General features: G+C 43.3%; 1 protein-coding gene and 1 long non-coding RNA gene across 7 annotated transcripts in view; one reads left to right on the top strand and one right to left on the bottom strand.

The window, feature by feature from the left end:
- The window catches only part of LOC142099918 (uncharacterized), a 258,835-nt gene that overhangs the window by 189,957 nt on the left and 43,948 nt on the right, over positions 1 to 24,930 (bottom strand). The window lies entirely within an intron of this gene.
- SLC38A3 (solute carrier family 38 member 3) overlaps positions 1 to 24,930 on the top strand; it is a 36,423-nt gene that overhangs the window by 931 nt on the left and 10,562 nt on the right. The window contains exons 1-4 of one of the 2 annotated variants that reach the window (XM_075183871.1): positions 13,875 to 13,893; positions 19,677 to 19,792; positions 21,064 to 21,142; positions 21,696 to 21,811. In XM_075183871.1, coding sequence (XP_075039972.1) covers positions 19,704 to 19,792; positions 21,064 to 21,142; positions 21,696 to 21,811 — 284 coding nt within the window. In that variant the 5' untranslated portion in view covers positions 13,875 to 13,893; positions 19,677 to 19,703. Of the gene's footprint in view, positions 1 to 13,874; positions 13,894 to 19,676; positions 19,793 to 21,063; positions 21,143 to 21,695; positions 21,812 to 24,930 lie in introns of those variants that run through there. The other variant, XM_075183870.1, reaches the window with a different exon arrangement.

Here is a 24,930-nt window from a genome sequence, read left to right as displayed (position 1 = left end):
TTGTAATATGGTGCCCCTGAAAATCACTCCAGTACAGTTTGGGGGATTCCCGGAGTTGGTATGTGCACAAAAGGCAATTTTCACTTTTTAACCTCCATAAGGGGATTATTACATTTTAGTTAAGGATATAATGTAATATGAAAGAGATTAGTTCTCAATAATCTTTGAAAAAGATTATCACTTTATTGAAGCAGAAAACGCTTTGATGTTTTATTCCCATCCAGAGACTGAGTCCTGTGATTTTTGCTGGGGGAGATAGGGAGGGGGCATGGATGATGAAGGGGGTGGGCATGGATGATGGACAGAATTGTTAACTTGCATTTACCTGAGTTCAGAAACAGGGAAAAGTTTACTTTGCTTGAAATGGGAAGACATTTTCCTATGTACTTATATATTTTGAGCCAAGTTATAAATTATCTAGCACTTAGGTTGTGAATGAATTGTTCCAAAGAAGCACATTACAAATATTATCAGTTTACTAAAGCCAATAGTTCATGTGTTAATATACTTACAGAACTTCCAGTGATACAAATATCTGAGCAGAGTGTTATTAGTGTGTGTTATAGCTCAGAACCTGGGATAGATTACCGGCATGGACAGGTAATCTAGCATCTTCAATGGTTATATTCTGCTATATTAAAGTACATATCACTACATTCATATAAATTAACTTAAATGCTTTCACACTTCATAGCAGGCATCTGAAAGGATACTTGCGCTGCTTTCACAAAGGAGAAATAGTTTGGTTTGTTACAACTGGCTTCGTAGTTACATGCATTGACTATATAACGGTGACACTGTGAGACCTGTGGAACTATGATTTAAATCCCAGTGTTTGATGCTTTTGAACTTGGACTCATCACTTTATCTCCCTGTGTCCCAGGTGCCAAAATCTAGATTGTTATGGTGTCTGAACAGTTCTGTGTAGTGTTGTACTACATAAATATAGTAGTGTATATTTAGCACTACTACCTTCCAGAGCTCCATGAAGCAGCCCCCTGCTGTGTCTTGAAAACATTTTTTTTAATGTGGAAACACTGCTATGAGAGGGTAACCAACCAGATTTATGACGAGACACATTTTTTCCATATAGAAATAACTTTTTTAAGCTTCTGTTTCCTTTTAAAGATACAGTATGCCATAAAATGTTATACCAGGTGCATTATTCATTCATTCCAGCAGCGGGAAGATCAGGTGTTACCAGGCTGTGACACAAAATAATGTGGTACAGAGTTACAAGGTTCATTCTGGACAGCGTTCAAAAAGAATCCTATTAAAAAAGAGAATGTTGGTCCTTTATCTTTCCTACCTGCTCTCTCTGCCTTTGATTTAATATGTTTATGTACATGTAGGTATGTATGTCTATGTATATCAGTACATATGGCACCAATGGCACCAATCAATGCCTACTATATACAGCCCCTGTGCCCAGCATAACAGCCTGATATACAGCTCCTGTGCCCAGCATAACAGCCTGATATACAGCCCATATGCCCAGCATAACAGCCTGATATACAGCCCCTATGCCCAGCATAACAGCCTGATATACAGCCCCTATTCCCAGCCTAACAGCCTGATATACAGCCCATATGCCCAGCATAACAGCCTGATATACAGCCCCTGTGCCCAGCATAACAGCCTGATATACAGCCCATATGCCCAGCATAACAGCCTGATATACAGCCCATATGCCCAGCATAACAGTCTGATATACAGCCCCTGTGCCCAGCATAACAGCCTGATATACAGCCCATATGCCCAGCATAACAGCCTGATATACAGCCCCTGTGCCCAGCATAACAGCCTGATATACAGCCCATATGCCCAGCATAACAGCCTGATATACAGCCCCTGTGCCCAGCATAACAGCCTGATATACAGCCCCTGTGCCCAGCATAACAGCCTGATATACAGCCCATATGCCCAGCATAACAGCCTGATATACAGCCCCTATTCCCAGCATAACAGCCTGATATACAGCCCCTGTGCCCAGCATAACAGCCTGATATACAGCCCCTGTGCCCAGCATAACAGCCTGATATATAGACCCATATCCTGCCTATCTCGAGGGTCAGTTGGACAGTGGCATCATAAAGCTATACATAGCAGTAAAGCATTGGTGCTGCACAAGTCTTGGTGTGTGAGATCTCGTACCAGACACATTTCCTGCCAACTTGGACGTTAAGGCGATAGAGAGATCCATTTTCCACTGAGCCATTTTTACTAGATTTGATATGGTAATCTGTCTTCAGAAAAGCGGTCAGTAATAGTCACCCTGTATAGGTGCAGAAACTGCCAAAAATTGGGATAAATCCAAGTTACAACACAAGAAGTCCTCTACCTCTGCTTCAGGTACAGTATAGTGCAAATATGTCTCTAAACTACAGCTCAAAGCATACTCAGCCGATAGTGTATTTTATAAATCATCATTATGTGTTAAAGAAGACAGCCATAGTCTTGTATGGGTATTATAGATGTGTAGTATGATGCTGTAAGAGCTCAGGGAGGGAATACGGCATAACTGAGACTTTATAGTGTAGTCACACCGACAGTAACTGGGCCGTTGCGACTGCTTCCCAATACCAAGTCCCTACAAAGGAGCACTTATAATAAGGGCTGAGATGCCCCTTGGAGAACTCTTGCTGTTGGAAAGCATACACTCCTCTCAATCACATTTAGGGGATGACTCCATTAATTAATTAGTACAATTTGTCAGGAGGAAAGCAACGGAATATTTCCTACACAAACACTTTGTATTTGTCCAATAATAGTCATGTTTAACTTACACTGAGATCTTCAGCACAGGAGACCATATAACGGTTCTCAGAGTATGCTTCATACAACGTTACTATCTTTATTCACTGGCAATGTAATATACCTGTTTTCATAGTCTAGTTTATTCACTCCAGCTGAACTTCATGTTCCATGATGCACCAGATTTGTAGAAGGGATACATATATAATACTAATGTCCTACTCTGTTTTGTATGTTGTTGTTTTGATTTTTTTTTGTGGCTTTATAGTGCATTGGTGCAAACAAGGGTTAATGGGACAGACCGCAACATATTTTTCATATGAAATTATGGAATTGAGTTTACTTAAAAAAGAAGACTTCTGGGTCAAACTAAATCCAGTTTGGAGCCAAATTATAAGACTCTGCAGAGTAAATGTATCTGTCAGGTAATTTATGGAACAGAGCAATGTTCTGCAGATCTCGGGAGAGGTCAGTAAACAAGTAATTTAATTATTAGTAAATAATGAACATGACACATGATTAAGTAGTGATTTATGAACATAATCTGAGAAATTAGTCATTTATAACTGGCAGTGCAAGTCAGGAATTTAGTACTGTGTCTAAGTATGTGAGTCCATACAAAAGTATACGCCCCAATATTCCCGATTTAAGGATAGCGTCTTATCTCTGACCTGCCAGTGCTCCCCCTTTCACCGTAACTCCACCTTCAATCTGTGGGACCACCATGACCTTAATAGTAAATAACGGACGGTGGAGAAAGGTGTCGTACTCGATTCATGTAACAGATATATATGTATTTTATATTTTCCTGTGTGCGTATCGTGACACAAATGCACAATATAAGCAGTACCATACAGTGTACAATAGAAATGGTGAGCTTGTCCTGAGCATCTAGAAACCTACATGTTACATGATATTGCGCATATAACCTAACAAGAAATTGTTCACCTGTTGTAACATATGAAAACGTTTTATTTGCACAAGCATTTTTCTGTACATGGGAAAAGGCTCACACACAGGTGGGTAGAGGCAGGTAAATGTAAAATTGCTGATATCAAGTGAATGTTATAGGTGCTTGGAAAACATGTTCTCTGAGCACAATAAACTCTGTTCCATCATTTTACTACTCATTTCATGGAAAATAAATGCTGTGAGAAAATCATAATTATAAAGGTGGTAGCAGATGAGAAATGCTGAAGCCACTTATTCCGCCTCTATTCTGTGTTCTTATGACTTGTGACTGTCATAAATCTTTTTACAGAGCCTGTAAACATTCATTTTTATTACTTTCTCTGTTCCCCGCTGCACTCCCCTTCCATTAAAGTGTGACGTTGCTACTTGGTAAGCTACAGGTCAGCATCTTTTCATTTTAAAGTGGACCCCTACATAGTGGACGCAGACATTTTGTGGGCTGGACTTATATTTGTGAGAATGCAGCCAATCAACTCACTGTAAATTGAGTGGCATCACTGAGACAGGCACATTGAGGGAGGGATCTTTAAAAAATATTAAAGTCTGAACTGGGCACTATATACTACTCTAAAGTCTGTATTTATGATGTAAAAATACCCTTTTACTGCATGTCCTCTACATGACTGGTGTTTTACACCCTTTCTGAAGAAGATAAGTGATTTTACAGTCATTATCCATTCTGTTCATCCGACAATACATGTCTTACATCTTCAGTTGGAGAAAACTAAGTAATAAACTACTACTTAACGTGTTCTGTATAAAATGACTATTATTTTGGAGTTTATTAAACCACTTCCAAATATAATGATTAGAGGCAGAATAATGGAGATGTCACATTCTAGAATACGGAGTACATGTAATTTCCTCTCCTCGTCTGTTACAGACCCCCCTTTCTGTGCCTCAGCGGTTTGTGGTGTATTAATAGGCTGTGGTTCCTGTCTGTAGGCACTGGGTATACTCTAACGTGGGACAAGAGCAGTAACAGAGTAATGTTTATTGTCCAGTAGAAAAACTCACTATTGTGGTCGCCCGATGTCATCAGACCGCGCTACATTTGTGCCGCTCAGGGGCAGAATCTGTGACGCCGTCTTGGGACTTGTGCAACCGAGTTAATTGATTATCTGCTGTCTTGTCAGTTTATACTGTTCGTCCTCCCTCTTTACAGAGAGCTGCAGCATTATTATTACATATTGGGGGCTTTCTGCAAAGTGCTATTGTAGTGAATGTGGAAGGGGTACTGACTACTTTATATTCAAACTCACGTCAGCTGAAATATCCAACTCATGATTAGGTAGATTAGAAACAACTTTAATATGTGCTTATTTACACCATAAAAGTTAATAATAGTTATTTGTAAATCATCTTATCAATTAGGGGAATATGTTTTATATAAAAATATGTGGCATTCCCTCTTCAGAAAGTGCCCCCCCCCCTCTGTAACAATAACACAGGCACTCCCTATTCACTTGTCACACAAGTCTGCTGTCAGTTAAATTATAAACCGCTCCCTCCAACTTACAAAGCCGGGAAAATGTACCGTATAATATACTTGAGTATAAGTCGACCCGAATATAAGCCGAGGCACCTAATTATACCACAAAAAACTGGGTCTGTGTTAAAAAACAGATTTTTTCCAAAAGCGCCAAAATATATGTATACTGTAAGCACAAATTTAATCACAGTAGAGTTGTCCAACATACGTGATCAGTGCACTGATATAAGGTAACAATATCATACCACACATACATATACACAGCAAGTGCTGTAAGGACAAGTATGTTAGCATAAATATAGCCACTGTGCATTACAGTCCATGATATAATCATGTAACCAGGGTCTAGCTAGAAAAAGGGTAAAATCTCTGTAATCCCATGAAGCACAGTAGCAGAGCTCAGATAAGACAACAGTAGCTGTAAACGGACAACATACCAGTGTGAAGACTCATGCAGGCCCGATTCAACATGCGTGGGCTCTATGGGGCAACGCTGTGTGTGACGAGGGAAAGAGCTTGATGAAACAGGAGAGATTGGTTATAACAGCACTGTCCCCCCAATTACATCCAGGTATCGTGAAAGTTTACTTACGCCCGCAGTGGAACGCATGTGCGTTCCAAATGCCGAACTTCCTGTCAGTAGACAGGAAGTTCGGCATTTGGAACGCACATGCGTTCCACTGCGGAAGTTAAGAGCCAAGGGACCGGAGACCAGGTAAGTTCACCCGTGTATAAGCCGAGGGGGGCTTTTTCAGCATAGAAAAATATGCTGAAAAACTAGGCTTATACACGAGTATATACGGTATATCACCCCCTTTATAGGGAAATACTGAAATATTGTTTGTTATAAAAATACATTTGGAGCATATCTTGACCATATAAAACATTTCCCAGTTGAAACTTACTTTTAAAAAATAAAAACAAAAACATAAAAATTACAGTGTACCGATCACCTACTCACAATGGAAGCAGACATTTTGTAAACCAGTATCATGACAATGCAACCTGTCACTTAGTTCTACTCACACATTTTAAAGTGCAGGCAGGTTTACCGTCGAGGGGATCCTAGCTCAGCCCTAGATCGCAGTGCAAAAATAAAGCTGCTCAGCATTTGTGTGTTAGAGGCAGAAAAAGGCAGTGTTTTCCTGCGTGCCAAAAAATGCATCTGCATCTGCACCTCTTAGATTGCAATCTATAAGCAGGACATGATGGAAACTCTAGTTCTCCAAGGTCCACTGAGGCTGTTCTACACATGACGAGTGTAGATACAAAGTATCCCTGGAAATTATATTAAATTCTACTGCTCATGGGAGTCTGTGGGCTGCATTTCTGGGCCATAGATTCATAGCCACATCCACAGTGCTGGAGTAATGCTCTCAGTTTTTAGTGGCTGGCTGTTACGGGAAACAGCAACATTCTCCTGTTTCATCAATCATAAATGTCCACCTATATTTTCTGTTTCAATGGAAATTGTTAAGCTGTACACAATGTATATGTATATATGGGAGGAGCACAGTCTAATTTAATGATGCTTAAATAATTTGGACTTTGAGGTAGGGCATACCTGGTATTTTTGGACAGAGTAAAATCGAATGTGTGCAGTAAGGGTTTTCTTCCTGTGGTTCAGACTTTTATGCTTTATTATTTTTACTGCTCATTGCCTCTCCCCACTGAGCAGAGTGTTACTGTTACCCCCATGTGAGAAGCGGCATCTACAAGTTACAGACCTCAGCTCATTACCCCCGCGGGGGCCGTCCCCTCCTGGAATGTGGCCGGGTCAGTCACTTAGGGGGCTTCCTTTGTAAACTGCAGCAGGTGATAAAGTATGTGTGTATATATATATATATATATATATATATATATATATATTCGTATTACTGCCCCTATTTGCTCTTTCCTTTCCTACTCATTGCTCTGTGAAATATACATCCCTCTGATTATACAGAGTAATTGCATCTTCACTGACTGTAATGACTCTTTCCCCACACATAATATTACTGTAATCTGTAGGTGTATGTTATAGTCCAGGACTGTACATGCAGACACTTGTATGACATTTCCATGTGACAGGTATTACACTGCAGTATATTATCAGAGGGGTCCCAGCACTTGCCCATTCCTATATCTGGAAGCATTTTGTTATACTGTGTATACACAGTGTGGGCCACTGGAGACCAATGACAACACTAAGGCACTTTAGTGATGTCACCAGCGCCTGTATATTGGATCAGGCCACACAACGTCTGCTTCCACAGTAATGTTTAGCTGAGGGTAGACATCTGGTCAGGTCAGCTACCTAGTGCCCTCTACCCATTGAAGGATTTTTTTGGGCAGGATTGTGCTTTTCTGTCAGTTAAGAGTTAATTTTTTTAGAACCCAGTTTTCCCCGATAACATTGGCCGATCTTTGCAGGAGCCACATTTACTGCATAGCTGCATTTGCATATGATTGTACCGGTGGGATGTGTGGGACCGGCATAGGGGCCACATAAGGCATTTATTTATTTGTTTGTTTTAAACCAACATATTTAATAACTGAATTATACTGAACGCATATAATCACGGTATAATATATTGTGTATATATATATATATATATATATATATATATATATATATAGTTACTTATGTATATTTGCAGGATCCACATTCAGACACATGCTACCAGCAATATAGATTGCAAAATTAAACGTGGAACTCAAGAAAAATGTATTAAATCTGCACCTAAACCATGCATTCGTTTTTTAGGTTTATATTTATCCATTTTTTTTTATATAAATAAATAATAAATGTGTGAACAATCCCTTTACACTGCCACTATGTATGGCATGCATGCTTTGATACAGTGTATCAGCTGTAACAGATATATTAAATAATAAACCATTGTAGTGGTCATTCTGCAGCCTGTACCCATTTGCACAGACCGTGGGCAGTCAGTGAGGCAGCTGATTGCCCCGTGTCCCTGGGTTGGGTAACACCCTATAAGCCTCTGACTCAGTGTGTAATGGGACAAGTGTTCTCTTATCAGTCTTGTTAAAGTATTTTTCCATTGTAACCATTTGAAGGTTTGTTTCCTTAATTAGGCACCGGAATTGACATAAAAGTTAACTCTATGTTAACAGTATACTGTGACTCCTCTTTCACACACTACAAAATTTCTCCCGATGCGATATTGTTGACGATTTTATAAAAAAAAAAAAAGAAAAAATCCAGATCAGCATGCAGATTCATGTGTTCACACTAAACACATTTTGCACAATTTACCTTCTGTGCTCTTCATCTGTCACAATCATCCACTGAAAAGATTGTGATTCTGCACACTCCATAGAGATCTATGGACCCTGCCAGTCGTGAGTGCATACACATTGCAGGATTGGAACGACATTCTTCCATCGTTGAACGAGATTTTTAGTTCAGCTTAAAAATCAAATGAAACGATACGATGTGCTTTGGAACAATAATCGTTCATCATTGCGATATCAAGCTTTTATCATGTGATTGGCCTGATAATTGGCTGAAAACCCTGTAGTGTGTACCCAGGCAAATAACAGACATGGGTAGACCATAAAGTGTAACAGACGAGTTATATGGAGATGGAAAAGTTATGTAGAGATCTGAGACCAGTCACGCAGTTCTAGACACCTGCACAGGACACTGATGTGGTGCAGGAGGAGTGAATCATCCCCAAGTAAGGGCCATTTTGTAGACTAGTATCTCTCACAGATTAGCAGTGATACTTAAAATTAAAATAAAAGTGATACTTAGTTTAGAAGGTTTTGTAACATTTTAATTGCAGTGCTGCTGTATCAACAAGTGCCATTGAGTGGGTTTTTTTCTGTGCATTCTTTTGTGACTTCATATTCCACATATGTACTGGACATATCCTGCAGTGGTACTATCTATTAGAGCAGAGCGCACCTAGACCATACTTGCCAACATTCTAAATTCTTTTTCCGGGGGGCAGGTGGGGACGGGGCTCGGAGATTGGCTTTATTTGGGGCCACAATGACCGGTGAATTGCGTCAGTAAGCCCCGCCCCTCCATTCAACTTAATGAACTGGCCGGAATCCGGAAGGTTGCTCTGCTCTCCCAGGAGTCCGGGAGGACTCCCAGATATTCGGGAGTCTCCCGGGACATTCCGGGAGAGTAGGCAACTATGACCTATACCCGTATTCTGCAACAGACATATTTTTACATCTACTTCTTGTATACGGGCATACGTATACCCGATATATACGTGTGTTTAAAAATCAACAACAATACATTCGTTTTACGCACCCTATTGAATCAGGCTCTGTAAGAGCAATAGGAACATGATGTGTTCCATGGATAGAATAATACATATTGGGCCTGATTTATTAAGGAATGTAAAGCAAAAAACAAATCAGTAACTTTTCACCTTGGCAAAACCATGTTGTATTGGAGGGGGAGCTAAATTTAAAATGTGGGGACAGATTTATAATTGGGGTAGGGCATGACCTAAATCAACTTTAAGTTTCAGTGTAGAAATAAAGCTATCGATTATTTGTGTGTTACATAAAAAAATGGACAATATTTAACTTGCGTGCAAAATAAAAAACTAATTTGCACCCCTTGTATTGTAACATGGTTTTGTCCATTAGAAAACGTACTAATTTTTTTGCCTTACTTTCCTTAATGACTCAGGCCCATAGAGTATACATTATAACTCAAACATTTTCTGTTCTGGGAATTATGTGGGAGGGCTGCATTTATGCTGTAGTTGTGAACAAGTCCTCACAGGCCCATATATGCAACAGTAAATGGTAATCTGTGTGAGCTCCAGACACGGAGTATTAACACATTTACTGGCTTAACAAAGCCAGACTGAAGCAGTGAGACTGAGGGCTAGAGATGTGTGCAGGAGAGGGCTGTAATACAAGAACTGGAGCAGAGGGGTAGAGAGGGACGGGCTGCGATACAAGCACTGGGGCAGAGGGGTAGAGAGGGAGGGGGATGTGATACAAGCACTGGGGCAGAGGGGTAGAGAGGGAGGGGGATGTGATACAAGCACTGGGGCAGTGGGGTAGAGAGCGAGGGCTGTAATACAAGCACTGGGGCAGAGGTTTGTGAGAACGAGGGCTGTAATACAAGAACTGGGGCAGTGGGGTAGAGAGCGAGGGCTGTAATACAAGCACTGGGGCAGTGGGGTAGAGCGCGAGGGCTGTAATACAAGCACTGGGGCAGTGGGGTAGAGAGCGAGGGCTGTAATACAAGCACTGGGGCAGTGGAGTAGAGAGCGAGGGCTGTAATACAAGCACTGGGGCAGTGGGGTAGAGAGCGAGGGCTGTAATACAAGCAGTGGGTAGAGAGCGAGGGCTGTAATACTAGCACTGGGGCAGAATGGTAGAGAGGGAGGGGGATGTGATACAAGCACTGGGGCAGAAGGGTAGAGAGCGAGGGCTGTAATACAAGCAATGGGGCAGAGGGGTAGACAGCGAGGGCTGTAATACAAGCAGTGGGGTAGAGAGCGAGGGCTGTAATACAAGCACTGGGGCAGAGGTTTGCGAGAGCGAGGGCTGTAATACAAGCACTGGGGCAGTGGGGTAGAGAGCGAGGGCTGTAATACAAGCACTGGGGCAGTGGGGTAGAGAGCGAGGGCTGTAATAAAAGCACTGGGGCAGAGGTGTGTGAGAGCGAGGGCTGTAATACAAGCACTGGGGCAGAGGGGTAGAGAGGGAGGGGGGTTTCATACAAGCACTGGGGCAGAGGGGTAGAGAGGGAGGGGGGTTTCATACAAGCACTGGGGCAGAGGGGTAGAGAGCGAGGGCTGTAATACAAGCAATGGGGCAGAGGGGTAGACAGCGAGGGCTGTAATACAAGCAGTGGGGTTGAGAGCGAGGGCTGTAATACAAGCAGTGGGGTTGAGAGCGAGGGCTTTAATACAAGCTCTAGGGCAGAGGTGTGTGAGAGCAAGGGCTGTAATACAAAGCACTGGGGCAGAGGGGTAGAGAGGGAGGGGGATGTGATACAAGCACTAGGGCAGAGGTGTGTGAGAGTGAGGGTTGTAATACAAGCACTGGGGCAGTGGGGTAGAGAGCGAGGGCTGTAATACAAAGCACTGGGGCAAAGGGGTAGAGAGGGAGGGGGATGTGATACAAGCACTGGGGCAGAGGGGTAGAGAGCGAGGGCTGTAATACAAAGCACTGGGGCAAAGGGGTAGAGAGGGAGGGGGATGTGATACAAGCACTGGGGCAGAGGGGTAGAGAGCGAGGGCTGTAATACAAAGCACTGGGGCAAAGGGGTAGAGAGGGAAGGGGATGTGATACAAGCACTGGGGCAGAGGTCTGTGAGAGTGAGGGCTGTAATACAAGCACTGGGGCAGAGGGGTAGAGAGGGAGGGGATTTGATACAAGCACTGGGGCAGAGGTATCTGAGAGCGAGGGCTGTAATACAAGCAATGAGGCAGAGGGGTAGAGAGAGAGGGGGATGCGATACAAGCACTGGGGCAGAATGGTAGAGAGGGAGGGGGGTTTGATACAAGCACTGGGGCAGAGGGGTAGAGAGGGAGGGGGGTTTGATACAAGCACTGGGGCAGAGGTGTGTGAGTATGAGGGCTGTAATACAAGCACTGGGGCAGAGGGGTAGAGAGGGAGGGGGGTTTGATACAAGCACTGGGGCAGAGGTGTGTGAGTATGAGGGCTGTAATACAAGCACTGGGGCAGAGGGGTAGAGAGGGAGGGGGGTTTGATACAAGCACTGGGGCAGAGGTGTGTGAGTGTGAGGGCTGTAATACAAGCACTGGGGCAGAGGGGTAGAGAGGGAGGGGATTTGATACAAGCACTGGGGCAGAGGTATCTGAGAGCGAGGGCTGTAATACAAGCAATGGGGCAGAGGGGTGGAGAGAGAGGGGGATGTGATACAAGCACTGGGGCAGAATGGTAGAGAGGGAGGGGGATTTGATACAAGCACTGGGGCAGAGGTGTCTGAGAGCGAGGGCTGTAATACAAGCACTGGGGCAGAGGGGTAGAGAGGGAGGGGATTTGATACAAGCACTGGGGCAGAGGTATCTGAGAGCGAGGGCTGTAATACAAGCAATGGGGCAGAGGGGTAGAGAGGGAGGGGGATGTGATACAAGCACTGGGGCAGAGGTATCTGAGAGCGAGGGCTGTAATACAAGCAATGGGGCAGAGGGGTGGAGAGGGAGGGGGATGTGATACAAGCACTGGGGCAGAATGGTAGAGAGGGAGGGGGATTTGATACAAGCACTGGGGCAGAGGTGTCTGAGAGCGAGGGCTGTAATACAAGCAATGGGGCAGAGGGGCTGAGAGCGAGGGCTGTAATACAAACACTGGGGCAGAGGGGTAGAGAGAGAGAGGGAGGGGGATGTGATACAAGCACTGGGGCAGAATGGTAGAGAGGGAGGGGGATTTGATACAAGCAATGGGGCAGAGGGGCTGAGAGCGAGGGCTGTAATACAAGCACTGGGGCAGAGGGGTGTGAGAGTGAGGGCTGTAATACAAGCACTGGGGCAGAGGGGTAGAGAGCGAGGGCTGTAATACAAGCAATGGGGCAGAGGGGCTGAGAGGTTTCTTAAGATACGTCAAACTCAAAGCAGTGTTTCCATGACAGGCGTACAAATGTATGAACTTACGCCCCACTATAGTGTACAAATGTGGCTTGACCAATAAAAAGGAAGGTCACATTACCAAATTCGCACACAGTATAACAATGAAATAAAGAGTCAAGTCAGTCTTAATTCTTGTAAAAGCTGCATTTTCCATATAAAATGTAATGAAATACAAACACCCCCTCATCCATCCAATGGGATCATCTAACCCCTGCAGGATCATCTTTCCTGCAGTGGTTCAAATGGGATTGAAAAGTTAGAAATCCGAATAGAAGGCTGTGACACAATGCAAGATAATAAGTATAATATATAATAATAATATAATATAAGCTGTGTGAAATACCAGCTGGAGGGATCAATGCGCAACCAGCCAATCAGCAGCAGCTACTACAGTGTATTATAAATATTATCATCATTGTGTATCGTTACACCAGGCCTCAGGTACCTGCATAAACGTTCCCCCTCCTAAGAAGCACATCTGGGGATGCCACCACGTGTAATTAGGCCACATTTACAGGGGTACACACTACACTTACATCTACATTCGCTTACTGTACTCAACTTACACTTGCCACCTCGTTCCGCTTCTCCCGGTGTAATTGTCCGCATTCTAAGGTGCACATAAATCTAAATACAGAAGCAGTTTGGTGCACATGCTCAGTACAGAAATGGTGACGATTACACCACATGGACTTACATCAAATACTAAATCATAAATCATTCCTGAAGTGAGATAACAGATCTGTAGAGGAAGCACCGTTGGCACATTATTGTCTATGCCAGCCAGGGGAGGGCTGGTGAATTTTAGCCCGGGGGGCAAGACTTGACACAGCAGACTATTTCAATGGAAAAAACAAAATGCAGGTGACCCAGCCCACGGTAGCACCCTATGGGACCGGCCCGGGGGGCAGATACCCCCTGCCACCCAGCCCAGCCTGCCCCTGATGCCAGCGTATATATCACAGGTAGGGTAGATGTGATGAAGGTCATTCTTCCTCTTGGTTACCCGACACGTGAGTTTGTCTGTGGTGCTGGTGCTTTAGGCATGGCTCAGCTGGCAGTATCCAGAATCTGAAGGGAAGGGGGTTGGTAAGTGATATAATTAGAATTTCTGTCAGAAAGTTGGAGGTAATTTTGTTTGAATTTACTAGTTTGTCATTCGCTACCGCTGGAGCTCCGCCAGAGAGAGAAGTGTAACACACTATCATCTACGTCTTTCTCTCAATGGCATGTAACTATCTCTGATGTACAGACACATCCTCTCACTTTGTTTGTTAGGCCTTGGGTCTGTTGGCTCATATCTACCTTTATCTTTTATTATGCTATATAGAACCAACCTATTCTGCAGGCTGTACAATTCAAGGCTAAGGTGTGTGTGTGCTTCTATGTCAGTTGTCGGGGAACTTTTTTACCTTTTACCCCCAAATATATTTAGATACGTCGACGTTACCCCCTTGATTTGAAAGGAAGGAAATCATATATTATTAATTATTGGAATTCAAAATTTTATTAAATCTATTCAAAATTTCTTTGAAAGCTTCAACTTCAGATTTTGGAGAAATTATGTTGCTTAATTTTTGATACGAGAGCATCAATATTGGGGCATTTTGATGTCAGAGCAATTTGGATACAGTCTTCAGCGTCCAATCGATTTCTCTGCTTTGTTTTTATGTTCGTTAGAGTGAAAAATCCTTGTTCGCAAAGGTAGGTTGTTGCAAAAGGCAGCAACTTTTTGACTGACTCCTCATGTGCAATTTTGATGCCTTTGCAGCTGTTGACATAAAAAAATAAGACAGATCTGCTTTGTTTTCAATTGCATTACGTGCTTCATTATTGCATCGAAGCTCAAGAAGTGCCTCTGCCAACCCTTGAGGCTCTTCTGGTTCATCAGCCATTTCACATTTAAAAGGGTCTAAAATCCAACAGAGAGCATGTGAATCGGCAGCATTACCCCCAGGAGTATCATTTTTACCCCATTTGGGGTAATTTACTCCTGTTTCCTGACCACTGTTCTATGTGTATCTTGCGGGTTTTATCAGTACTATTTATAGTGTATTTATAGCAATACTTGTGTACCCTCCAGTATGACCCCTTCCCAAACTTTCCACTGAATTTACTAGTGCAATTACATCTATTAATAATTACATTTAATTTGAGCAGGTAACTTCAATAGTAAATAAAGTGGGTTATGTATAAACAAGCACATAACATACACAATAATGTTATATGATGTGTAAGTCATGTCTGATATAATGTTATATATACACAATGCAAAATGATTGTATCCACCCCACGTGTTGGTTCTCTATCCCAGCACTGGTAAAAAAACAGGGGTACATGAATAAACATTTACACCCGTAGCTCTATATCCATACTCTGGTTACTCTGTGTCACTGTGAGGGGGAGAGCGGGCCTTACCCAGCAGCTCCTAGCCTATAAATACATAATGGGGTCAGTACTAAGCTCGGAGAGCTCACATTCCACTCCCCACCCACCTACAGGCAAAACCGGGTTAAATTAGGTCACAGTGTCTATGGATTCGGTTGGGGGTTGGAGGGTGGGTGTCATATGTCTGCATGTATGAACGTGCTGTGGTTATGATACTTATAGTGACTCTGCATATTCTTACTAGACTATGTGGAGATCTCTCTCTCTCTCTCTCTCTCTCTCTCTGTATATCTATATCTATATCTATATCTATCTATATATATATATATATATATATATATATATATATATATATATATCTATGAGAGAGAGATATCAAAATAAGTACATTAGAAATTAGATGAAGTATTGTGTTAATGTAATAAAGACTGAAAGGAGAAGACAGAATGTACCCAGAGGGGTCCCTTACAGTTGAATAATAGCACAAAAGCTGCACTTCTTTTTTTTTTTGTCATGTATATCTGCACCTCTGCTATGTAACAAAACATCCATTTATTGCAATTTAAATATTCCAAATTAACACATTTGATCATCTCATACTAAGAAAAATGTTTGCACTATATTTCCAGAGAGGAGTGGGTCATTTCTGAGCAGTGTAACGTGCTTCCTGCCATAGAATATCTTCTTGTTGGATTTGGGTGCAGTGGTGGTGACAGTAGTGCAGCTAGCTCGCCCAGCTTCTCCCATCAGAAGGATTATTTTACGCCGGTAGCCCATACAGCCGCAGTTGTGTACGTCTAGACATATGATGGCAGAAAAAGGGGAGAGAGCTGTTTGTGCTAAATGCACATATTTACAGGTTTATAGGTTCCTGTTGTTATCAATTATACCTGTTGCTGCCTGTTCATTTCATGTCTGCCCCCCCCCCCCTTTCCTCAATCCCCCCCTTAGTCTCACCCTTCTCACATGCTCTGCTTGGCTCCATTTACAGCATTTGTTTTGTTGCAACATTAGTTACAGGTTGTTGTAGGGGCACATTGCCAAAAATAAAAATCAATATTTGTGGTGCAGATAACACTGGCGTCTGTTATGGGTTGAGAGACATGAAAAGCGACATTTAATTTGTCTCTGTAAATGGACAAAAGTCTCATCACATTCTGTTTGTTTTAGGTGATCTGTAACAAAGATCTGTGGGGGCTGTGATCAATTATTTCACAATAGCAGCAACATTTCCAATCACAATGACGCCCTCATATGTTTCTGTTGTTGACTGAGAATGTTCTTGCTTGTTATTCTATTTTCCCACCGATAACTATAACATTAGATACATTTTCTTTAGATGTCATTAAATGTTATTCATAGTATTTATTTGTTTCTATAATGTATAGTGTATCAGTATTCTAAAATGTATAAACACGACCAGCAAAGGTTTGTCAACAGATGCACACTCACTGCAGTTAAACATGTAGATAAATGAACACAGCACAATTTACCATACAAAAGTCACAAACACCAACACGAGCTGCAAGTAATGATAAAGCAAAGGGGTCATTTAGGACTGGGCAGCGCAGTGTAAACCCGGATGTGTCATTTTCCACCAGTGGACTTGGATTGTCATATATATGTCCTCTATTCACAGCTGATTTTGTGCATCCATTGTGGCCTGTGACATTTTTGTGTGTGGGGTGACTGAGAAGGAAAATGTCAGGTTACATAATGAACAATCTCTGCAGTTGGTTCCAACCTCTAAGGTATTGAAAGATTGTGCTGCCGTTATCTCAGGCCTCACATGTGTGATGCTAGAAATCTAGGTGTCTATGATAAGTAAATGGCACTACTACAACAGCATGCAGCGCGGGGGATCCCTTTCATTCTGCTGTCTCTGCTGCTTGTACCATATTAAAGTATAAATTGTGCTCTGCGCCAGGTGTATAACACACATAATGAATACCCCAAGCACCCCTGCGGGAGGCACCTAGTTACTCCTCTACAATAGGAGAACAGCAGTGGAAAGGTCTCGGCTTCATAACAGATAACCGGATGTTCTGCTCCATTGCGGGGTGCTGTCCGTCTTTGTGAATCAGCCCCAGTGGATGAAACCAAGTCTTACTTTGAATGTTGTAATCAAGTAAATGATTATAGCCAATTGTCCTCAATCTTTAGTACGCAATAGGTAAAAATCAAAGAGTATAATAACCTATACTAACAATATGCTATCATTGCAAGTCATGGAAAGCGTAGATTGTCTCGTATATTGCTGATTTTGATATGATGTATAGTTTTATACGTTTACAATGTGCGTCTAAGTCCTCTGTCTGACTCCTAAATGAAACATAAGAGCACACAGTATTAAGCAGCATTTGTAGGTCCAGAAATAGGAGACCTTGAGCAGTTTCAGTGACATAGACAGTCACACAGTAACAGAACACTAGTCACTAGCCAAACATAGCAGGTAAAAGCCAGTGACACCTGGTTTTCTGGATACAGGTGGATTTTCACCAGATAACGCCTCTTAAAACAGAAATAAGAGATTTCAAGGGAGGAGTGGGCCAGGACAGGTTCAGGGCCACTGAGGCATTGCTTTCACAATTACAAATTATTTTGTGAGTAACTGGAACACTGCGTTCTTACTGTGACAGTGACATCACTGGGGAGGAGGTACACAAGCTCCAAAATAACATTTCACTTACAAAATTATCATCATCCATCCACAATCTGCTGTTCAGAATATGACCTCCCTTTCTCTTATTAAAAACAGCCAATCTTAAGTCATTGTTCCATATAAAATTTTCCTCCACCTATTACTCAGTATAACCTCTCCCTATAACTCCACCTGATGCTCAGTATAACCTCTCCCTGTATCTCCACCTATTGCTCAGTATAACCTCTCCCTATAACTCCACCTGATGCTCAGTATAACCTCTCCCTGTATCTCCACCTATTGCTCAGTATAACCTCTCCCTATAACTCCACCTGATGCTCAGTATAACCTCTCCCTGTATCTCCACCTATTGCTCAGTATAACCTCTCCCTATAACTCCACCTGATGCTCAGTATAACCTCTCCCTATAACTCCACCTGATGCTCAGTATAACCTCTCCCTGTATCTCCACCTATTGCTCAGTATAACCTCTCCCTATAACTCCACCTAATGCTCAGTATAACCTCTCCCTGTATCTCCACCTATTGCTCAGTATAACCTCTCCCTATATCTCCAGATTTTTCTGCCCCTGTAGTTTATAGAGGATTCTCCTGAGCGCGGAGGGTAGACGAGCACCTTGGAGTGCAGTGTGCATCGAATGCTCTGTATAAATATACTCCATTGAGGTTATATACGTTCTGCATTGAAACAGATTGTGTTGTATCTATATGGAGTCGGTTAGAGATTATCCCACATGTCAGGACGTAGCTATAAACACAGAACTCAAACACCATTGTCATCCTGAGGGCCTGTGCAGGTGTGGGCCTTTCACACCTTCAGATCTCTCTCCTTATCTTGTTTGTTTTCAGGGAGCAGGAGGAGCCCTGAGGTCTGGTGTAACACACATATACACAGTGTTATGCACGTCTAGTTGCTATCCAATAACGATTGTCGATTGCCGTAATGTGGTTCCAAAGGACAATGTGATTTAATAGCCAAAAGTAGCAGAATAACAATTAGAATAAAATAAGTACAGATGTTACTTATCGCAGGCGCCCTGGATCCAGTGTACAGTCATTCAGGTCTGAAGGCTGTGGTTAAGTAGACTGTCCACTGGGTCCAGAGCCCCTGCTTATATACAGTTACTGAATACAGTAAAACAATGCAGATGATGTGGCTTGCTTCTATAGGTCCAGGCTTCAGGAGTGTCCAGTGTAATGCAGGTCATAGGCCAGTTCAAACTAAAATATCCAAAGGTGGGGGTCAGCTCTCCAGGAGATGCACTCCGATTTTCCCGCCAAGAATCCAGTTTAAACTAGTCTATTTTTCACTACATAGACAATATCATTTTAAACATTTATTCCCTATCATCGATAACTATAGTATGCAATGTGCGATCTTTTCGGCAAATGAACCGGACAACTGCGGATAAATAGGGGAATAAAATGATAATAAACATGACATGTTTTCCTGCAACCTGAATCTTTGATTTCACTAACATGTATATAACTTATAATATTAACCTTAAACATTGCTACATTTTGACATAAATAACTATGTGTTGCAACTACTATTAATGTGTACTAATTACAAATGTGTATGTTCATGTGAGTGTGTGTAAAACCTGTTGTTGCCACGTGTTGTGGCTGAATATGCTTTTCCACGCCATAGCGTGCTATACGCATAATTTTCAGACAAAGACGTTCAAGTTATTAGATATTAATTGAAATGACTTTATACAATTAGCTGACTTCGACAAAACACATAGACACAACTGTAGCTAAAGACAATGCAAATGCTGCAATAGGGCACACTGTTTATGTCGTGAGTTTGTCTATTGTAGTGTGGTGAGCGTCGCTGACTTCCAATCATGGAGTTTCCTGCACAGACAGAAATGGTGGACATGGGATTATGTGAAAAAACAAATGGGACTTTGGGAAGACCGACACCAGAACCCAGGTACAGTTATTTTTTTGTTCACTGCACTCTTTCAATTCCTGATTGTATGGACTGTGATACCCTTGTATTTGTAGTTTCAGTCCTGTGATTCCATTACTGGATTCAGCTCTGTGAATCCCTGATGTGTCCTCTTACCCTGTGTATCCCTGTGCTCCCCGCTGTGTGTCCTCTTACACTGTGCATCCCTTGCTCCCTATTGTATGTCTTCTTACCCTGTGAATTCCTGCTGTGTGTCCTCTTACCCTGTGCTCCCCGCTGTGTGCCCTCTCACCCTGTGAATCCCTTGCTCCCCGCTGTGTGCCCTCTCACCCTGTGAATTCCTTGCTCCCCGGTGTGTGTCCTCTCGCCCTGTGAATTCCTTGCTCCCCGGTGTGTGCCCTCTCGCCCTGTGAATCCCTTGCTCCCCACTGTGTGCCCTCTCGCCCTGTGAATCCCTTGCTCCCCGCTGTGTGCCCTCTTACCCTGTGAATTCCTTGCTCCCCGGTGTGTGTCCTCTCGCCCTGTGAATTCCTTGCTCCCCGGTGTGTGCCCTCTCACCCTGTGAATCCCTTGCTCCCCGCTGTGTGCCCTCTCACCCTGTGAATTCCTTGCTCCCCGCTGTGTGCCCTCTCACCCTGTGAATCCCTTGCTCCCCGCTGTGTGCCCTCTCGCCCTGTGAATCCCTTGCTCCCCGCTGTGTGCCCTCTTACCCTGTGAATTCCTTGCTCCCCGGTGTGTGTCCTCTCGCCCTGTGAATTCCTTGCTCCCCGGTGTGTGCCCTCTCACCCTGTGAATCCCTTGCTCCCCGCTGTGTGCCCTCTCACCCTGTGAATCCCTTGCTCCCCGCTATTTGCCCTCTCACCCTGTGAATTCCTTGCTCCCCGGTGTGTGCCCTCTCACCCTGTGAATTCCTTGCTCCCCGGTGTGTGCCCTCTCACCCTGTGAATCCCTTGCTCCCCGGTGTGTGTCCTCTCGCCCTGTGAATCCCTTGCTCCCCGCTGTGTGCCCTCTCACCCTGTGAATTCCTTGCTCCCCGCTGTGTGTCCTCTCGCCCTGTGAATTCCTTGCTCCCCGCTGTGTGTCCTCTCACCCTGTGAATCCCTTGCTCCCCGCTGTGTGTCCTCTCACCCTGTGAATCCATTGCTCCCCGATGTGGGTCTTCTTATGTGGTAAACACCCCTGTCTCCTCTTACCCTATGAATATCTGTGTCCATCAGTCTGAAGGTTATTTGCCAGGTAGCATAGGTTTATGGAACAAAGTCTGGGGTAATATAAAATATTTGTTTCTGCAGTTATACTGGACTTGAGAACCAGGAGCTGGAGGAATTTTTGCCTCACACCTCTGGAAAAGAGAAACCCCGATTTACAGATGTGAGTAACACAGACAAACCGGGGGCTACAGACAAACATTTAGTGCATTTGAAGATCTATGCTAAAATATTTTCCACATTATAAAACAAATATTACTCCAAGAGAAGCAGAGGTGTTACCATTTGTAGTGTAAATAATGGGACATTTCTACTGACAAAATTTGTTAAAGTCTGCACGGGACAGTAATTGTGCCTGACTACAGACCTCCGTCCAGCTAGTGGCTATTTATTGTAAACAAGAAATGATTGCTAATATTTTTGATGTCAGCTAGAATAATTATATAAATAACGTTAGCTTTTATAGAAACAATGACCACAGGGGTCAAGAATAACGGATGCCCATGTGGCAGTTTCGGCTTTGTTTTTAAATATAAACATGTAAAGTTAAGATACACAGTGTACACTATATGTTGTGTTGGATTAAGGGGCAGAGTGTAATGTGCAGCAGATAAGGTGCACAGTGTAACCTACTAGTAGAAGTAGAATGTGTGCACACTGTTTGTTGTCTTAGCACATGATTGTATGATTATAACACTAATTTCCTGTGCCCACAGTTCGAGGGGAAGACGTCGTTCGGCATGTCAGTATTTAACCTTAGTAATGCCATTATGGGCAGTGGCATCTTGGGATTGGCATATGCTATGGCTAACACTGGTGTACTTCTCTTTCTGTGAGTACTTCTTATACCTGGAATATTGTATGGGCTCGGCCATTGATAATATGTGTAATATTATACCCACATTTGTATGTGTGCACACAACTGTTTATTCTATTGCTCAGTTAACTGTACTACTATTCGGTGGTAATCGCTTTCCCGCAATGACGAAAAACCCGATAGCGAGAAGACCTGCAAGAAAAGAACAATGAAAAAACTACATCAATATTGACAGACTTACCTCAAAAACGACTCTGCAGATATCCGATTGAGGCAGAAAGATGACAGGACCTCCTTCCAACTGGCCAGCTCTCCGGCACCACTGTCTGAAGTCAGTGCGACCTGAATGAATTAAAATTTAAAGCGGCAATGTCGGGACCAGGCAGGTTAACTGTTTAAGCAGGTCGCACTGACTGCAGACAGTGGTGCCGGAGAGCACAGGTTTTGGTGACTTCCCTGTAACCCAGACCATTCTAACGTAACTTGAGGTTCCCAATCTTTGGGGCAACTTGCTCCAGCCTTTATTTTTGTTGTTGACTGAAGAGCGATCACTGAGCTGCTCGGGTTAGCTCCTTGCAGTAGTGCTCCTCAGTGAGGAGCTGAGCGGAAGCAAGCGAGTGGGAGTGGGCACTGCCTGTACAGGTTGTACCAAGGGCTCCTTTACGCCTGGAGTTGAAAGGGCTGCTCACGAAATATTAAAATTTATAATTTAACTACATTTCTAACAATTTGATTATGTATGTTTGCTCTGCGTCTGAGTATATCACCCAAAACTTATGTACCAAAAAATAAAGAAAAAAACCAATTTGAAAGTATAAAAGTTCGTAATGTGCAGGGAGCATATATACCATATATGTGTAGGTTTTCTTATGTGGGCAAACAGTAAAAATGATAAAATTGAAGTTGCTCAGAAAGACGTTCACACACAAAAGGGAATGAGGGTTGCTTGGAGCCATCCCTTGCAGAAATTTGAGTTAATTATTTGGGTCCGATAAAAGTTGTAGATTACAAATAAGTGCTTGGGGCAGTTATCGCAGGTGTGAACACCTTCAGTTTGGATGAGAGTTGGAAAATAGAATTTAACAACAGAAAAGAACCTACAGGTAGATCTAGTCTGTGAACTTATAAATTCACTCTCTCTTTTTCTCTCTCTCTCTCTCTCTCTCTCTCTCTCTCTCATTCTATGAATCTAAACTTCACTATCAAAAAGGTGCTCTGAACCAAGGCAGTGGCACCTTGAGAATGGTTTCATATATGATAATATAAAGCGAGCTTAAGTTGGCCACACCCACTTGGCACTAAAATGTCTAGTTACGGCACTGGTTATTAGTACAACATAAAATCATTTAAACATCATGTTTATTGTGTAAATACCTTGCCTAGTCAGTTCTACCAATGCACCTTATAATGACTCTCCCAGAAGCGAAATAGGAGGCCGGGTACGCTGTGTTCTTCACCACTATCGGAGCAGGGATCTGGTAATCAGCAGAGGACATTGCGTCTCTCCATAACCTGTGTCCCACTCAGAGGTGGAAGTGTGACTGGAACTGGTTCTGCCGTCTCAGCTGTCAGTCTGGCCTGAGAGAGAGGCTGACACTCATATGCATTTCATATGGCATGCTGGCAGTGCGGTATAATAGAGAGGATGGTATCGCTGCAGTGGAGCTCGTTCTGGCTTCGCCTTATTTCTTTTTAATGATTCCTCCTCCACAAACGGCCTGGTTCTAGTTCAGAGGATCAGACACTGGTGTTACAGTCTCCCGACAGGCTCTTTCAAAACATATTCATAATATATAAACCCATCGTAAAAAATGTTTATTTTTGCAAGCAAATATGTAGGAAAGTGGGGGGAGGGTTAGGAAATGACACAGTAAAATGTCACTGTTCTAGAATACCCTCCATAGTATACTGAAGCCTGTATGATACCGACACCTCTCAAGGCTGTCTGCCACCCTGACATTGCAGTATATTGCTACCACATAAGTTGGTTAAGGTGCAGGGCCACCTTAACCACATTACGGGCCCCCGGGCAAAGCAGTGCACCGGGGCCCCTACACACACATATATATATATATATATATATATATATATATATATATATATATAATCTGCTTGTTCTCCGATGCGATCCTCTTTTCCTATTCTCCGATTCACTGCTGCTGCCTGCTGATTATAATTCTTCTCGTGCTGGGGACTCCTCCGTCATGCTGCGCTCCGCAACGGATGTCGGGCGTGATGACGTCACGCCCGACATTCACTGCGAGCGCCGGACGGAGGAGGAGATTAGGGAGGGACCGGATCGCCAGCTGACGTGACCGCAAGGTAAGTATTTACTTTTTTTTTTTTCATTATTAAGGGCCTTACACAGGCACGCAATGCCCCCCAGCCATCCGTACAGAGAAACTGGGCAAACCCTGCATGCAGCGCTGCCTCGGACAGGCCCCCTTGCCCCCAGGCACTTGCCCATTGTGCCCAATGGAAGAGACGGCCCTGTTATGGTGTTCTGACAGATCACTAATTCTGCAGCGCTGTACAGAGAACTCATTCACATCAGTCCCTGGCCCGTTGGAGCTTACAGTCTAAATTCCCTAATGTAGACACACACTAACACACAGACAGACAGAGAGGGAGACAGACAGAGAAGGGAGACAGACAGAGAAGGGAGACAGACAGAGAAGGGAGACAGACAGAGAAGGGAGAGACTAGGGTCAATTTTGATAGCAGCCAATTAACCTACGAGTATGTTTTTTTTTGGAGTGTGGGAGGAAACCGGAGCACCCGGAGGAAACCCACGCAAACACAGGGAGAACATACAAACTCCACACAGATAAGGCCATGGTCGGGAATCGAACTCACGACCTATATAAATAAATGATGATGATGATGATTATTGGCTAGGATGAGGGTGTTAGGTGGTCTGGCGGGTTACTGGTTAGGATGTAGAAGGATCAGGAAAGCTGGCACACACTGCAGTACAGGACTGAGTGGGCAGAGTATAATGTTTAGGAATAAAAATGATGCAACACTGCTGTGATAAGGAGAAGGGACATTAGGTGTATGGGGAGATGCAGTAGGTGAGTGAGGCACAGCCCCTTCTGTACAGGAGAAAAGGGTGGTTGTTTATTTCTATCTCA

The sequence above is a fragment of the Mixophyes fleayi genome, chromosome 8 (assembly GCF_038048845.1).
Source record: "Mixophyes fleayi isolate aMixFle1 chromosome 8, aMixFle1.hap1, whole genome shotgun sequence".
NCBI classification, from domain to species: Eukaryota; Metazoa; Chordata; class Amphibia; order Anura; family Limnodynastidae; genus Mixophyes; species Mixophyes fleayi.
Note: the sequence above shows the minus strand (reverse complement) of the source record. Positions and strands in the feature narration are given on the sequence as shown.